This window comes from Zingiber officinale, chromosome 6B (genome assembly GCF_018446385.1).
Source record: "Zingiber officinale cultivar Zhangliang chromosome 6B, Zo_v1.1, whole genome shotgun sequence".
NCBI lineage: Eukaryota > Viridiplantae > Streptophyta > Magnoliopsida > Zingiberales > Zingiberaceae > Zingiber > Zingiber officinale.
This window is the reverse complement of record NC_055996.1, coordinates 132,556,512-132,573,718: the sequence shown is the minus strand read 5'-3', so window position 1 is coordinate 132,573,718 and position 17,207 is coordinate 132,556,512. Positions and strand designations below refer to the sequence as shown.

Genomic DNA, 17,207 nt, shown 5'->3' with positions numbered 1-17,207 from the left:
CAACGCTCCCACATACGACTCTAAATTGATTATGTCCGAATGAAGGAAGCTGGAAAGTCAGAAATGGGGTGACCACTGACAGGAAGAAGACTTCGATGATCCTGCAAAACAAAACCAAGATCAGGGAAGGGGTCCCTGACATTGCCCCTCCGATGCTCAAGTTAGAACAGGGGAAGAGAGTAAGAAAGTATAGAATCGTAGAACTCAGAATTCTTTTTCTTGCCCTGTTCCTCATACATGTAGACCCTTTTTATACCTTTCTGATTGATCTTTCGTCTTTCCTTATTTAATGGTTTGGTTTAATGACAAACCGAAGGCATCTTTGTCTTATCTTCTACACATTTATTAACGGATGTCGTGTTCCCCTTTACTTTATCTTTCCCTTATTAATTGTCTTTCCCTCCTGCATAGTGTTATTCCTTGCGCCAATCAGATGGTCCATTTATAAGTACAATGTCAATGTCGTACTCGGAGCTGATCAGCCGCCTCGATCTGCCCGTATTACAAGCCTATTTGGCACGGGCTCCAGGCCCATTCGGTGGGTCGATTAATTAGAGTATCGGCTACCGACCGTCTGACCGACCGTCAGTAATTCCTCTGATCGGTCGAGGCACCCACACTGATTGTACCTTGCTTACTCTTACACGGTGACCTCTTTGACTTTTATTCAACGTGACAATTAACTTGTGCCAAGTAGACTCTTCTTATCGCCGCATCACGATCGTTTGGTCAAAATAGTATATTGTGGGTCTCATGGCCTAATAAATTATTATACTTTATTGACCTTTTGTGCAATTGATGACAGAGGATTTTTGTAGGTAAATTATATTTTCGAAACTTTCATCCTATTAAATCATATATTATAGGTAAATTATATTTTCGAAACTTTCATCCTATTAAATCATATAGATTTACAAGCTCATTTTAAAAAAAAAATGTCAGGATAAAAAAAAATACTTCGTAATTCGTGTATAAACATAAACGGTGATATCATAAATGAGAGTCTTCATTCAAGGATATCTTGAAGTCTTTATTTTATCAACAACAAAATGAGTCAGCTAACTATCTTCCTAACTTTTCAGATAAGATGAATACTCATTTTGATAAATTTTTATTAATGATAATCCAGTGGTAAAAAACTGATTTGTTCATCCCAAATATTTTTTAATAAATCGTGATAATAAAAGATTTTATTCTCTAAGAAATTATGAAGAATTTAATCTCTACTTCCATATATGATGATCTACTATGGATAACTCATTAATACAATTTTTTAAAAATAATTAAACGGTGATAATAATTTAAATGAGTGTGCGGCGACACGCAATCTAAACCTGCTTGTACGGAAATGGCATCTAATTCGCGTGAAACAGCTGCCCGGCGGAATTTAGTCCCAATCGATGTGCGCTCCTTCAGTTTTTTCTTCTGTTTTTTTCCAAAAAAAGAAATGTGACGTAGCACCGGATCTTTGAGATGGGCCGCACTTGGTTTTATCCAAGAAAGACAAAGCCTTCCTCCGTGGAGTCTCTGCCGTCCGTCGCACTCATCAGACGACCTTACAAGTATATATAAGAGATTCTGTTTATTTCTTTAAGAAAAAAAAATTGTAACAGAAGAGCCGATTCCACTCGCAGTATTCTCTGACGTCCATGTCGTCTGTAATGCCCACATTCGCCGGGTCATCTTCCCTTTCTGCACAGCCTGCGGTTTCCACACGACCGCGGGCGATGGCGGCGGTGGCTATGGCGGTCGGGAGTGGCAGAGCGGCGCCGAAGAGCCTGTACCAGGTGCTGCAGGTGGCGGAGACGGCGACGACGCGGGAGATCAAGGTGGCGTATCGGTCCATGGCCAAGCGGCTCCACCCTGACGCGTTGCCGCAGGGAGGCGGCAGCGGGGCGGCGGACTTCATCGAGATCCGCCGCGCGTACGAGATGCTGGCGGACCCGGCGGCCCGGGCGCGCTACGACTGGTCCCTGTCCCAGAAGCGGTGGAAATTGCCGCCCGGCAGACTCGGTCGGTCGGACTCCGACCGGCTCAGTCCCCGGTTCGGAAGGTGGGAGACGGATCAGTGCTGGTAGGAATAAGTTAGACCGGAAACGTCAAATTTGTGTCATAAATATAATAATATGGACATCGACGTCAAATTTGTTTGTTTCTTTTGTCAAAAGAAACAAAATTTTGATTAATAAAAAGCATTTGCGTCAGTTTCATACAAATCTATCCATTATCCAACAATGGCGACACGATATACTTATTCATGTACATTAGGATTACACAATTTCACGCATTTTTCTTGGATTAAACAAATAAAAAACAGGGGGGCATCAGATCAGAAAAGATCAACTACAACAGCCATTCGCTTGAGATGATGAGCCATCCCTTCCACCTGATTGCCTAGGAATTCCTCCATATCCAACTTTGATTCCATACGACTGCAAAAGTGGAAAAAATTCAGGATCTATTTGTATAGAAGTTGGAACAGAAAGACTCCACAAAATAAACATTGTCATTCCATGTGAGTTCAGTTACATAGATATTTTTATCCCTATATCGAGCTCTTCGCTGGTATAGTTCGCTTTCGATACCTTGTTTCAACATTGAAGCATCAATGTTTTAGTTTATCTGCTGAATTTAGAGCAATATGCTTTACAATGACTATGGCAAATGCCGACCAGTAGAAATAAAAGAAAAGGATAAGAACAAACAGTTGTTATAGGAAACTTTCTTGTTCGAGCAAGTAAGGTCTTTATAACAAATCTCAAGTCTAGAAAACCAAAAACAAATTAGAATTCCATTTTTCTATATGCCAAGTACAAACATGGCGGAGATTAGTAATTTCAGAATATTCCCTTCATCAATATTTTGATTTGCATCCTGAGAAGATAATGCTATAATCGTACCTCATTTGACACGTCGAAGACACCATCTTGAATTTTCTTATATATAGTTGCTGCAGTTTTAATAAAAGCCTGGATGCATAATCGATATGTAAAACAAATCAAATTTGAAACCTCAACTTTAACAAGGAAAACATAATACAAAAAGGACAAAAAAAAATCTTTGGATCCAGCTCACCTCCTCAACATTCTGTGCTGTTTTAGCAGAGGCCTCCATGAAGATTAATCCATGCTCCTTCGCAAACTGTTCCCCCTCTTCAGTGCTCACGGCTCTTCTGTGAGATAAGTCACTTTTGTTACCAATCAGCATAATTGTCATATTAGCATTGGCATGTTGCCTGGCATCTTCCAGCCAGCTAGCAAGATGATTGAATGTCTCCCTCCTGAGGATAAGTTAAAGAATAGACGTAATGAGCCAGTTATAACTATCTATTTAAAAAACTCTATGAACATATACCTGGTTATGTCATATACCAGCAGTGCTCCAGCAGCACCTCTGTAATAGGATCTTGTAATTGATCGAAAAGACTCCTGGCCAGCCTGCAAAATTTCCAGAGTATTATTCAGATGAATCAACTAGTAGATGAGACAAAATCCATATAAACTGATTAAATTTTCTAAATAGACTTTATAACATTCGATGTATTAATCTACTTTTGATTTTGTGTTTACTTATTGTACATTACGTTTTGCAATATGTTCATTATTATCATGTTATAACTACCCCGAATAGTAGGGCATATGGCTCATACTGATTGAAATGATAACTAAATTATAGCCCGGAGCACAAGTTCACTATGCCTCACTAAGCATCCATTTCATCACTTATAAAGATTCATTTTATTCTCAAAGGTATCATATTAGACTCAAATATTAAGTCTCTTCAAATAGATAGGAACCAACACATATCCTTGTTACTGATAAATATAACTACTGTATTAAAATCTCACCAAACTCTCTTTCACAAGTCAAATGATTTGGATAATCATTCTCAAACTCCAAAAACATTAATCTCAAATTTCATTGCTAGTGTTTAGGGCTGTAAATGAACCAAGTGTTCGTGAACAAGCTTAGTGTTCGACTTGGCAATAGCTTGTTTATGTTCGTTCAATATACACAATATTAATTAAACAAACAACCTTGAACAACTCCTTAAACTAAACAAACAAGCTTGAACACATATGTGTTTAACTTGTTAACGTTCGTTAACAACATTCGTGAACAATATTCATGAACAATGTTTGTGAATAATATTCACAAACCATATTCATTAATAAAACTCTTTTTAATATGCTAAATAAATAATAAAATAAAATAAACAAATAAGTTTGAATTATCAAACTCAATAACCAATCAAACAACTAAAAGTTTCAAACAATCAAACAAACTTGAATTGCGAATTCGATAACATCTAAACGAACCAAGCTTAAGTCAAACTTTAAACAAGCTCAAGCTCATAAAAAATAAACCAAGCCAAGCTTGAACAATCATTTCAAAAGCTTGGTTCATTTTAAGCTCAGCTTGGCTTGGCTACCTTATCAAACAAGCTTGCCCAAAGCTCGGCTCGGCTTGGCTCGGCTGGGCTCGTTTACAACCCTACTAGTGTTGATTGAGTATAGAAAAAGGAGCTAAACACACTAACCGTGTCCCATATCTGCAATTTTATAGGCTTGTTGTCAATAGTAACCATTCTAGCCCCAAACTCAACACCAATTGTCAAGTCATGAACAGGTTGGAAACGTTTGTCGGTGAATTGCAGAAGAAGACATGATTTCCCCACTCCTGCAAACAGAAAGACATAGACAAATGCCACATTTTTCCAGTCAGCACCATCCAATATAATGTGGCTACAAAATTTCAAAGTATATATAACAAGAGATCCTTGGCAAATCTGCAAAAAAAAATATCCTAAACGCATTCTCATCCTCTTTCATAAATGCCATACCAAATCGTACGACAAAACAAGTCGAGCAAATAGGAAACTGAAAAGCCATGAGCACAATCACAAGTTCTTCCTCTTATCGCTAACCCCACGAAAACTCAAATAAATGATCGAATCCTAGCAATAGATAAACATATAAGATCATACATACCCAAGCAGACTCTAACTTCAACAATAGGTTCACCAAGTCCCTTCAAAACCATGAGTATAAATCACGCGATCGCAAAAGCATATAGGAAACGAAGAAACATACCCGTGTCGCCGATGATGATGTACTTGAACAGGTACGCGTACGACATCCTCCTCGAATCTAGCACCGGCCAATCCCACCTCCTCCTCGATCAAATCCTAAAAGATAAACTCAACCGATTGCAAGGAATCAAGGAGCAGAGACGACGAGATCGAAGCTGGGAAAGAGGGAGAACTTGGAAGAGAAGAAAAGGAGTCGTAGACACCCACCCCAGCTCGGAGCAATTCTTATCCCGTGGGAACTTTTAAGTTAAGACCCACCTTGTTTGCCATTGGCCAACCCGCACGAGCGGGACCCGCATGCTGTCGACGCATGTATCGGTTTGCAATGTGGGGTCATTTCCTACCCATCCTGCCTGTCGTCGGCGCCGACCCTAGAAATATAAAAACAGCCTAGACTCTTTATCATTAAAAGTTTTTTTTATAGCAAAATTAAAAAGAACTCTCCACGTTTAATAAATCGTGAAAAGAATGCTTCATTATATATTTTATGTGGAAGATATATTTATTTTAATATTATAATAATAATTATTCTATACTGTAAAATATAATATTTCATTTTAAACATAATCGATATGTAAAACGACTATAACGACTATCTAACTTTGGTACAATTATATAAAACTACCTAAATAGCTATTACATTATTGTAATAATTAATACTAGCTATTGCATTATTGTAATAACCAATACAATGTAGCTATTACAAAAAAATTTAAATGATTTTAATTAAATTAAAACAATTTTAATAACTTTTAAATAATTTTAATAAATTAATAAAAATATTTTATTACAATAATATTTTATATATAATAATTTTAATAAAACAAACATTAGATATTATTATATTTTGAGCAACTACATAATAAATATATTCTCATAATAATAAGACATGAAAAGCCCATTTAACGATTCATTAAATATAGAGAGCTCTTTTAATTTTTATCTTTTTTTTCAAAATAAGGGAAAATACACTACAAATTGAGACACATTCTTTTCTAAAGAAATTACATTACTGATCTCTGTCATCAATCTAATATCCACATTACATTTAAATTTCTCATGTATTAATCCATCGACCATCAAAATGTCTGTTTCAAGATTACAGACGTAAGTCAGTACTGAGTTCAAAACCGAAATCATATTTTTCCATTCTGATAACGAGGTTTCATTATTTTGTTTGGAGAAGTAAACACAGAGGCACCCACAATATATGGATATTCTACAAATATCGGCTTAGTTACTGGAACCCTTCTCAAAGTGACTAAAGTACGAAAAACACGGCTAGATGTAACAAGCTTAGAAACAGGACTGAGTTTACATATCGACGTCATCTTCCAAAGCATTTAAGAAGGGAGGATGTTAAAGTTGAAGACAGAAACTTCAAACCAGTAGATCCTCCAGGGAAATAGGATATTGAGTAATATGTGAGTGCAAGAACCTGATAATGATGAAAGCACAGATCAGAAGGGAACGACAGAATTAGCAGTTTGCAACAATGAAATTACATACCTGAATCACAGAGAAGAGGACTGACAGAATGTAGCTATGAAGCACCATGGAAACATAGATTGTACCCACCATGCTACCGATGAATAGCGCTGTGAAGGGCAACCTCTGCATCGTGAATATAGAAAAATTGATTCAGACAAGCCAATCACTTTGTATCTAGACAGAGAGCAGTTGAAATATAAAAAAATGGGCATGAAAATCACAAATGACAATTGCCAATCACTAATAGGGTTGCTGACTCCAATTTACTGTCATGTCTCATTGATGGAGTTTTTGGAAACCCATTATGCTCGTCAGCTGCTGGCAGTCACTTGAAGAACTCAATTAAAAAAAACAAAACAAGTTTATCTATTTCCCAACAATGGCTCTCTACAGTGTGATGCTTTTGCAACTGTGAAAAAGGGCATTCTGCTATGCATTTTAACTCAGTTTCCCTAAGTAAAAAAAATGTTAATATTAGCTCTAAGAGTCAATTAAGAGTCAATTATGAGATGGCTGACATGTCTAGTTCAGGCTCATTGAGTTAGACTCAAGTGAATCAAACTATATGGATTCAATCTAATCCGAATTAGACTTAGTTAGATTCAAATGAATTCATTCACTAAAATGATTAATAGAGATTAATGAAACACTAAAAGATTTAATTTCGAAATTGATTATTCATTCAATTTTTAAAATTGAATTAAAAAATGAAGTATTTGAAAAATGACTTTAATGAGGTGTTAATGCTCATTAAGTATTTTCATTAGATGAAGTACAAAAACATTTTTTCTCTCATTTTTGAATGTGGATTCATTTTTCTTCTTCTCTCCTCTTTCTTTGGCCGAAACTTACTAGAGGGTTGCTAGCACAACCTTAAGTATTGGTCTTCTCCATTTTCTTGTTTTCGTGTAGATACCAGAAGAGGCACGGACACGTAATCGTGTTGAGATCCTTGTTGTCGAAAGATCGTGTTCATGCTTCAAAGGTAGAACTTTTTCTCCTAAAAACTTAGTATATGTTATTATTCCTCCTTCGCATGGATCTCTTGAAAGGATCTAGTAATTTTTTCACTGTGCTTTATGCGATTTAGCACGCTAGATCCTTACAGTGGTGTCAAAGTCACTTACGAAGATATATACTAAGTTGTAGTTAGATTTTATATGTGATATAAAAATTATATGATAGGTTTACTATGATTTATATGATTATGAGTCCTTATTCTGTTGGGAACGAAACAATGAGTATATGAACAAACTAAAGGATATAGCATTTTCATACATGTTATGAACGAGTGTTATAACTTATTTCGTTTGATAGATATATACTTCTAAGGTTTCGGCCAAGAGAGATTGTGAACAGCAAGATGGTCTAGGCCAAAGTGTTGTGAACAACATGGTCAATCGGGTTTTGTGGGTTGTAGGGTCTCGGGTATAGCAGCAATTCATACAATGAGTATGCACAATATTAACCGTCGTGACGTTGCGGCTCATAACTCTTTGTTGAAATCATAGTAGATTTTATGTCATAAGGATATTGTGAATATATATAACATGGTGCATGGTTATGACCCTCTACCCCAATGTGATTAGATGTGTGTGTGTGTGATGTTGTAATTCATAATACAGTCTGTGTGTCGTGTCTTCATTTTTTATCATTCTTGTTATAACTTTAGACTACCCTCAAATGTAACTCGAGGTTTCTTTAGATTTTGTAATGTACAAATTAGAGAAAGAATCAGTCTATTGGACGATGGTGAAATGGGAGAAGGATAACAACACACGACGACCAAGGAAGCACTTGAAGAAGATGCTTTGACCTAGGTTGACTTTTTAATCTTCTCATTGGTTTGAGAAGATCATAGATAATGGAGTCATAACCATGCCACGTTTTAATCAATTTATCATGGTAGAATGGGACAGGATAATTGTGATGTCCGACTATTAAACTTTGGGTGTAACTTAACTAGATTACCTCAATTAGATTGAGAACTTAGAGGCATATCCCATATAATGTAATTCAAATTATACTAGCCTTGAGCGATTAGCTAAAGCTAACTCAAGATAGGTTATAATGTGGATTTCATAAGATGGACAAATGAACAAATAGTCTTATTCACCCAATGATACAAAAGTTACATATGATGTAATTGGCAAACGTTGTCTACCTATGTTATACTAAGTCTTGGACGATTAGCCAAATCTAACTCAAAAAAAATGTGGAACCGCCACATCAGCGGCCCCCCTAGAGCCGGTCCCACGGATATGGAGGGAGGTAAATGCAGGTACACAGGTGGAAAGTGCATGGCGGAGACGTTAACACCAGGCAGTGACACCCCGGGGATCGACCCCTAGACCTTTCAGCCACAGAACCATGCACTCCCCATCTGTGCTACGCCCTGAGGACTAGCCAAATCTAACTCAAGATGAGGTATAATATGAATCTTGTCCCACATGAATGTCATTGCGATTGGATTTGCAACTAGTAGTGTGGGAAAATCACATCCATAACTTGCTTCTACCCAGCTTTACAATTCAATGGGAGAGTCATATAATTAAAGGTCTAACTAAATAATCTAAATATGATACTTATTTCTGTATTTTATTGTTATAGATCACCATATCGTCTAATACGTCGAATACTCTCTCTCTGCGATCTGCCCTTAATAAGGACAAGCTCATTGAAACTAACTTTCTGGACTGGTACATAAACTTGAGAATAGTTCTCAAGCAAGAAAGAAAATTGTACGTCCTATAGCAACCCATTCCTGAGACACCCTTATCACTGCCACTAGAGCTGATAAGGATGCTTATAAGAAGCATCAAGATGATGCATTAGATGTATCATGTCTTATACATGCCACCATGAACTCTGAGCTTCAGTAGCGACATGAGAACATGAATGCTTATGATATGGTTGAACATCTTAGACAACTATATCAAGGACAGACACGACATGAGAGATTTGAGATCTCTAAGGTTCTTTTCAATGCAAGATGCAAGAAGGAAGTCCCGTAGGACCATACGTACTCAAATGATTGGATATATAGAGAACCTACAAAGATTAGGATTTCCATTGGGCCAAGAATTAACCACTGACCTTATTCTGCAGTCATTGCCTGAGAGCTACAATCAATTTGTCATGAACTATAATATGAATGAAATTGACAAACCATTGCTTGAGATGTTAAGCATGTTGAGAACTGCCACCTTAAGAAGGTAAAACCTAGTAATGTACTGATGGTGCAAAAGGGCAAAGGTAAACTACAACCCAAAGGTAAGGGTAAGACCTAAACTAAAGGGAAGCCCAAAACACATGCATTGAAACATAAAGACGGGATGGCTAAGGAAGGAACCTGCTTCCACTGTGGTAAGACTGGACACTGGAAGAGGAAATGCAAGTTGTACCTAGAGGAACTAAAAAGGAAGAGAAATGAAACTTCTGCCTCAGGTATATATATGTTATAGAAGTCAATTTATCTATCTCGTCTTCTTAGGTATTAGATATCGATTGTGCATCTCACATTTGTACCAATGTGCAGGGCCTTCAAAAGACTAGATCATTGACAAAGGGCGAAGTGAACCTACGAGTAGCAATGATGCAAGAGTTGCTGTTGTCGTTATGGGAGCATATTCCTTATCTTTGCCCACTGGACTTGTTTTAGAACTAGAAGAGTGTTGTTATGTACTTGCTTTAACCAAGAACATTATCTCTATTTGTTGTTTAGACAAGAAGGGGTTCTCATTTGTAATAAATGACAAAAGTTGTTCCGTTTATTTAAATGACATGTTTTAGTGTAGTGCACCTCTTGTGAATAGACTTTATGTTCAAAATTTTGAAAATCCAATCTATAATATAAATAACAAACGGTTCAAGTCTAATGATTTGAACCAAACATATCTCTGGCATTGTCGCTTGGGTCACATAAATAAAAGTCGCATATCTTAACTCCATAAGGATGGACTATTTGACTCATTTGATTTTGAATCATATGAGGCATGCGAATCTTGTCTTCATGGCAAGATGACTAAAACTCCTTTTAGTGGACACAACGAAAGAGCTAATGACTTGTTAGGACTCGTACATACATATTGATGTATGTGGCCCTTCCAGAGTAGCAGCTAGAGGAGACTATCATTACTTCATTACTTTTATTGATGATATCAGTAGGTACATCTACGTGTATCTGATGAGACACAAGTCAGAATTCTTTGAAAAGTTCAAAGAATTCAAGAATAAAGTACAAAACCAACTTGGCAAGCGTATTAAGATACTTTGATCAGATCCAGGTGGGGAATACTTTAGCCAAGAGTTTCATGATCATCTCGTTGAGTGTGGGATCATATCTCAACTCACTCCACCTGGAACACCACAATGGAATGATGTATCAAAAAGAAAAAATCGTACTTTATTAGATATGGTACGATCGATAATGAGTCAAACAGATCTTCCTACTTCCTTTTGGAGACATGCTCTAGAGACGACCACTTTCACACTTAACCACGTTCCATCTAAGGCCGTCATAAAGACACCATATACGATATGAACTGGGAAGAGTCCCAAGATGTCTTTCATGAAAATTTAGGGTTGTGAGGCTTACGTTCAATGACAAATCTCATATAAATTAGGACCCAAATCAGACAAGTGTTATTTTATAGGATATCCCAAGGAAACAAAGGGATATTACTTTTATAATCTCACACAAGACAAAGTGTTTGTTGCCAGAAATGATGTCTTTATAGAAAGGGAGTTTATTTCTAGAAAAACTAGTGGGAGTAAAGTTGATCTTGAAGAAATTCAAGTTACACAATCTAGTACCGAAGCCTTAATGGAAATTAAACAGGTACCACGAGATGTTGTGGATCATGATTTTGTTACACCGTAAGAAGTTGTGGAGCAATGACATGTTCAAGTAGCACAAGCTCTACGCAGATCTGATAGGACCCGCCGTAAACTTGAGAGATATTCTTTTCTCTTGTCTGATCGAGGTGATGTGGTGCTTGTTGGTCTCGACGAGCCTACATCTTATCAAGATGCTATATAGGCCCAGATTCTGAGAAATGGCTAGAAGCCATGACGTCCGAAATGGAATCCATGTACACTAACCAAGTATGGACTTTGGTTGATCCACCTAAAAGGGTCAAACCCATTGGGTGTAAATGGGTCTTTAAAAGAAAGACTGACATGATGGTCATCTGTATACCTAAAAAGGGTGATTGGTAGCTAAAGGATTTAAGTAGATTCATAGTATAGATTATGATGAAATCTTTTCACTTTTCACCAGTTGCGATGGTTAAGTATATTCAGATTTTACTTGCTATTGCAGCTTACTATGATTATGAGATCTAGCAGATGGATGTCAAAACTGCATTTCTTAACGGAAATTTACTCGAGGATGTGTACATGACACAACCTGAGGGTTTTGTCGACCAAGAGCATGCTGGAAAGATATGTAAGTTGCAACGATCCATTTATGGATGAAAACAAGCTTCTAGAAGCTGGAATTTTTGATTCGATGATGCAATCAAAGCGTTTGGTTTCATCAAGAATGAAGATGAACCTTGTATCTACAAGAGGGTTAGTAGGAGCACAATCATCTTTCTCATATTGTATGTAGATGACACACTTCTCATTGAAAATGATATCCCTATTCTTTAGTCAATGAAGGCTTGGCTTAGGAATTGTTTCTCAATGAAAGACTTAGGTTAAGCAACCTACATTTTAGGCATCAATATCTATAGAGATAGATCTAAGAGATTACTTGGTCTAAGACAGAGTATATATATTGACAAGGAGCTTAAACGTTTTGCCATGTAGAATTCTAAAAATAGCTTTCTGCTAATGTCACATAGCGTGAGTCTTTCGAAGACTTAATCCCTCTCTTCTAAGGAAAAAAGGAACTGCATGGATCAGGTTCCTTATGCATTTACTATAGGGTCTATCATGTACGCTATGCTTTGTACTCACTCTAATGTCTCGTATGCATTAAGCATGACGAGCAGATATCAATTAGACTCAGGTGAACTGGACAACAGTCAAGAATATTCTTAAGTACTTAAAAAGAACTCAAGATTATTTCTTGATCTTTGGAGACGATGAAGAGCTTACTGTAAATGGTTAGACTAATGCTAGCTTCCAAACTGACAAGAATGATTCTAGTTAGCAGTCAAGATATGTATTTTGCTTAAATGGTGGCGCTATGAGTTGGAAGAGTTCGAAGCAAGACATAGTTATTGATTCTACAACAGAGGCCGAGTATATTGCTGCTTCAGCTGCAGCTAAAGATGCGATTTGGATTAAGAAGTTTATTTCAGAACTTGGTATTGTTCCTAGTATAGCAAATCCAATAGACCTCTATTGTGATAACAATAGGGCTATTGCACAGGCTAAGGAACTTCACTCTCATCAGTGTTCCAAACACATACTATGGCGATTTCATCTCATTCGAGAGATCAACGATAGAGGAGATGTGAGGATATGCAGAGTACCGACTGATGCTAACATTGCGGATCCTTTGACCAAGGTTGTGGCGCAGAGGAAGCATGATGGTCACACTAGGTCACTGGGTATTAGATGTTTTAGTGATTGACACTTGTGCTAGTGGAAATTGTTAGTATCAGCCCTGAAAGCCAATTATGAGATTATTGACAATGACATTTTTGTATCATATTTCATTAATTAATAAAAGGTAAAGTTGGTTATTATATTTACTTCAGTTCAGTGCCAAATGAATAAGTATAATAATGTCCTAGGGTAGTAGGTTATAGTCTACAACATATCAATTGGTTGAATTGATAGTGAGATATGTAGATATATATATAGAACACTACTCTAAACTATTTCTAGTCAAGCATTAATATAGAAGGATAATATTAATGCGATGAGACTAGCATGTAGGTCAATAGATGACTTAACTCACAAGTCATGGATATGAGATATCAAGTTGACATATGAGTATATATTAGAGAATATGTACTGATTGACCCGCCATGAGAATGTTTCATAGATCGTTATATGAGTGTCATAAACATTCTCATGTGACTGTTGGTATAAATAGTCTTTAGATCTAAAGTCACTACGGTTCCCTACATAAGGAGTTGTGTACTTTAATATCGACAAACGTCACCTGTAACAAGGTGAATTATAAAGTTGATCACTGGTATGTAATAAGTTATGCAGAGGGATGTGAGTGATGTAAATGGGATATATCCCTTCCATATGATAGAAGCAATATCTGTAGGCCCCTTGATTAGTAGGGCACAAGAATGCATGACCATGCTCAAATGAGTCAATATGGAATATTGAACTTATTTGTTTTAGTGTGTCTACTTAGAGATCAAGAAATACAAAGATTGATAAGAGGATGACACGGTCTATGCCTCATTAATCAATCTAGATATCAAGGATAGAAGGATTGAGTCATACAAGATAATAGATACGGAAAGATTAGGTTGGATCTCGACATTCTTGTCACTTGGGTAGCAATGATGTCTTGCTAAATGTCACTCATTGTTTATGTATCTAAAATAGTTTTAACGACATTGTCAACGTTATTAGAACCTATTGGGTCACACACAAAGAACATATTGATTTGGAAATAGGTTCATTTTAGTTTGCCTAAAATGTGATGAACCATTGGATGAGATTATTTTAGCGTTTGACACTTGAATTAGTGGAAGATTGTTAGTATTAGCTTTAAGAGTCAATTATGAGATGATTGACACGTCCGGATTAGACTCATTGAGTTAGACTCAAATGAATCCAACCATATGGATTCAATCTAATCCGAATTAGACTTGAGTTAGACTCAAGAGAATTCATTGACTAAAGATGATTAATGGAGATTAATGAAACATTAAAAGAGTTAATTTCGAAATTGATTATTCATTCAATTTCAAAAATTAAATTCAAAAATGAAGAATTTGAAAAATGACCTTAATGGGGTATTATGCTCATTAAGTAAATTAATGCTCATTAAATATTTTCATTGGATGAAGTACAAAAGCATTTTTTTCTCTCATTTTTGGGTGTAGATTCATTCTTCTTCTTCTCACCTCTTTCTTTGGTCTAGAGGGTTGCTAGCACAACCTTAAGTGTTGGTCTTCTCCATTTTTTTGTGTTCGTGTGGATACCAGAAGAAGCACGAACACGTGATTGTGCTTAGATCCTTGCTATCGGGAGATCATGTTCCCCCTTCAAATGTAGAGCTTTTTCTCCTAAAAACTTAGTATATGTTATTATTCCTCCTTCACATGGATCTCCTGAAAGAATCTAATAATTTTTCCGCTGTGCTTTCTGCGTGTTTAGCGCGCTAGATCCTTACAAAAAATTAGCTTATGGAGAGTAGAGGTATCTAATTAAGAAAAATGGCATCCTACAAAAATTACCTCCTTGGAACACATGTGAGAAACCTGGTTCTTAGGGCCCCTGAGTGCAAAGAATGATCCAATGATCAAAGCACAGCCGAAAGTAAAACAAAGAGCAAATTTTTGAGGCATCAGGACCATCACTGGAAGGAACATGGTAAAAGCAATGAAAACAAAGAACAGGCCACTGGCAAGGAACATGGCAAAGTACACAAGGGATTTTCCAGAAGGCACATTACTAGTAGCATTCTGGAAATTCCCAGGCAACTCCCTGACTCCTTTAGAAACCCTGTTGCACAAAGACAGAAACTACAAAAGTTAATTTCATACAAGCGAGTATATTTTTCAACACATGTTATGTGAGTTTTCAATAGAAAATCAAGGAGGACAAACATTAAGGCTAAGAGGAAAAAATGAATATGATGGGAACTAATAAAACATGAAATTGAACTCACAAATAGTTGACATAGGAAACCAAAAGATTCTTTCGGCCAAAATCACCATGTCTAATATGTGATAATTATTTATGAATAACTTCTAACTTTCTTTATTATAGTTCAGATATTAGAGCATCCATTTAAGCACAACTTAGCCAATATAATAAATAATAATTTCTAGGAAGCCTTTTCCACTTAGCCAATATAATAAATAATAATTTCTAGGAAGCCTTTTCCCATCACATGAATTTAGAGCTGAAGTAATTTATCTGACCACTATCAACCTAGCATCAAAAGCACAGGTAAAGAATTCAGACTCACCAAAAATCTGAATATTTGATAAAAAAAAACCTACAAAAACTAGGAAGATGATTTTCCTTTTTTAAATCATCTCAGAGCTGGAAAGAGCTTAGAATGTGGGAAGGCAGAACATTGAGTTAGAGAATATGAATGACATTTGGGTTTGAAGCAAGAGATAATAATAATCTTTATTGCAAAACCACGCCCACATATGGCATATCTCTTTCTCCTTTTGCTGTCAAAGGTAACTCTAAATAGAACAAGATTTGCATTGCTCAAGAAGATTCTCATGGAGTGATATAATTAAGAGCAACCTAAAGTTGTGGGGAAAAAAAAAGCTTGAGCTACATTAACACTACAATGTAGACCAAAAAAGGGAGCATCCAATGCATTGGCCTTTGTACAATCTTAGATGCACACAAAAGTAATCAACTTTCAGAAAACAAAAGCCCTTAAAACCCCTCTAATCCCTTATTTCTTCAGAAATCCTTAGTAGCAACCAACAGCATCCAACTAAACGTTAGTTTCTTTTATATTTCATTCTTAACAAGATGCCAATTCTATTCTGTTTTAGCAAGAAAGCCAGACCATCGAAACGCTGAATGTCAATCCTCATGCTTATCAAAGAACAATATTCGGCCGCCATTACCAACTGGAGAAAACCTTCAAACTAGATGAAATTATAGCTCCATCAAAATTTCCCACCCATAACTAGTTAGATCCGCAACTAAAAGATCGATAATTGTAGAACTAAAAGGGATAGAGTGATCCTCACACGTTGAAGGTTCCAGTGACCTTATCGTTGGCGGTACGGACGGCGGCCTCGATATCAAACCCGAATGAAGAGGCGCCATCATCTTCGGCCGACCTAGACGCGGCGTAAGAATTCCAATCCGCGAGGAGGGACGGCGAGGTGTTCTGCAGCTCTCCGCCGCTCCCGCTCGGTCCCCCCTGGAACCAAGCCTGCGCCGACTGCAACATGTAGCCGGCTCCGACAGAGCGCAAGTCGCGGAAAGTGCACCAGGGTTTCTCGATCGAGAGAGATGAGAAGGGGGAGCAGAGCAGGTCAATTGGGTCCGATCGAGTCGCTGAGGAACAAGACGCTACTTGACCATTTATTAGCAGAGTCAAAGTGAAGTGGGAGTAGTGGACCGAACCGGTTTTATTTTGAAATGTTTGATCCGAACCGTGTAGACCACTCAAAATTGGATGCGTCTGGACTGGATCCGGTGCACCTACACAGCCATCAGCCATGAATAAAACGTGTTTAAAATAAATAAATTTATTAATTCTAATAATAAATTTTAGATAAAATGAATGCAATATGAATATTTGTGGTCCCCCATTTTTTATTTTGGCACGACCACTGTAACTTTGTGGCCCCCATTTTAATTTTGGCACGAACTATTACAACTATAGCAATATTAAAGCAATTTTTTTTTCTTATGAGGTGCTTTTTTTTTATGATAATGAAAAATAAGAAATCTTTCTAAATTTATACAAACACATGGAGGTTATTAATTAA

General features: G+C 36.8%; 3 protein-coding genes across 3 annotated transcripts; 1 reads left to right on the top strand and 2 right to left on the bottom strand.

Moving 5' to 3' along the window:
* Positions 1-1,649: 1,649 nt before the first annotated feature.
* On the top strand, positions 1,650-2,078 carry LOC121991560 (chaperone protein dnaJ 11, chloroplastic-like). The gene has a single exon (XM_042545550.1). The coding sequence runs from the start codon at positions 1,650-1,652 to the stop codon at positions 2,076-2,078; it is 429 nt and encodes a 142-aa protein (XP_042401484.1).
* A 49-nt stretch (positions 2,079-2,127) lies between these two features.
* LOC121989582 (ras-related protein RABB1c-like) lies at positions 2,128-5,335 on the bottom strand. The gene is made up of 6 exons (XM_042543708.1): positions 5,093-5,335; positions 4,540-4,679; positions 3,355-3,437; positions 3,076-3,280; positions 2,901-2,969; positions 2,128-2,432 (listed from the first exon to the last, which is right to left on the bottom strand). The coding sequence occupies exons 1-6, from the start codon at positions 5,136-5,138 to the stop codon at positions 2,340-2,342; spliced, it is 636 nt and encodes a 211-aa protein (XP_042399642.1). The 5' UTR covers positions 5,139-5,335; the 3' UTR covers positions 2,128-2,339.
* An 875-nt stretch (positions 5,336-6,210) lies between these two features.
* On the bottom strand, positions 6,211-16,781 carry LOC121989581 (protein transport protein SFT2-like). The gene is made up of 4 exons (XM_042543707.1): positions 16,458-16,781; positions 14,967-15,234; positions 6,601-6,705; positions 6,211-6,529 (listed from the first exon to the last, which is right to left on the bottom strand). The coding sequence occupies exons 1-4, from the start codon at positions 16,661-16,663 to the stop codon at positions 6,419-6,421; spliced, it is 690 nt and encodes a 229-aa protein (XP_042399641.1). The 5' UTR covers positions 16,664-16,781; the 3' UTR covers positions 6,211-6,418.
* Between the last annotated feature and the right edge of the window lie 426 nt (positions 16,782-17,207).

What these genes read in the sequence shown, in the direction of transcription:
- LOC121991560 (XM_042545550.1), top strand. Translation starts at nt 1,650, where the DNA reads ATGTCGTCTGTAATGCCCACATTCGCCGGGTCATCTTCCCTTTCTGCA.
- LOC121989582 (XM_042543708.1), bottom strand. Translation starts at nt 5,138, where the DNA reads ATGTCGTACGCGTACCTGTTCAAGTACATCATCATCGGCGACACGG. An exon ending in CATCATCATCGGCGACACGG is followed by an intron (nt 4,680 to 5,092) that starts GTATGTTTCTTC and finishes TTCTGTTTGCAG; the next exon opens with GAGTGGGGAAATCATGTCTT. An exon ending in TCTTCGACGTGTCAAATGAG is followed by an intron (nt 2,433 to 2,900) that starts GTACGATTATAG and finishes CCACTTTTGCAG; the next exon opens with TCGTATGGAATCAAAGTTGG.
- LOC121989581 (XM_042543707.1), bottom strand. Translation starts at nt 16,663, where the DNA reads ATGTTGCAGTCGGCGCAGGCTTGGTTCCAGGGGGGACCGAGCGGGAGC. An exon ending in GTCACTGGAACCTTCAACGT is followed by an intron (nt 15,235 to 16,457) that starts GTGAGGATCACT and finishes TTTGTGCAACAG; the next exon opens with GGTTTCTAAAGGAGTCAGGG. An exon ending in TCCTCTTCTCTGTGATTCAG is followed by an intron (nt 6,530 to 6,600) that starts GTATGTAATTTC and finishes CATCATTATCAG; the next exon opens with GTTCTTGCACTCACATATTA.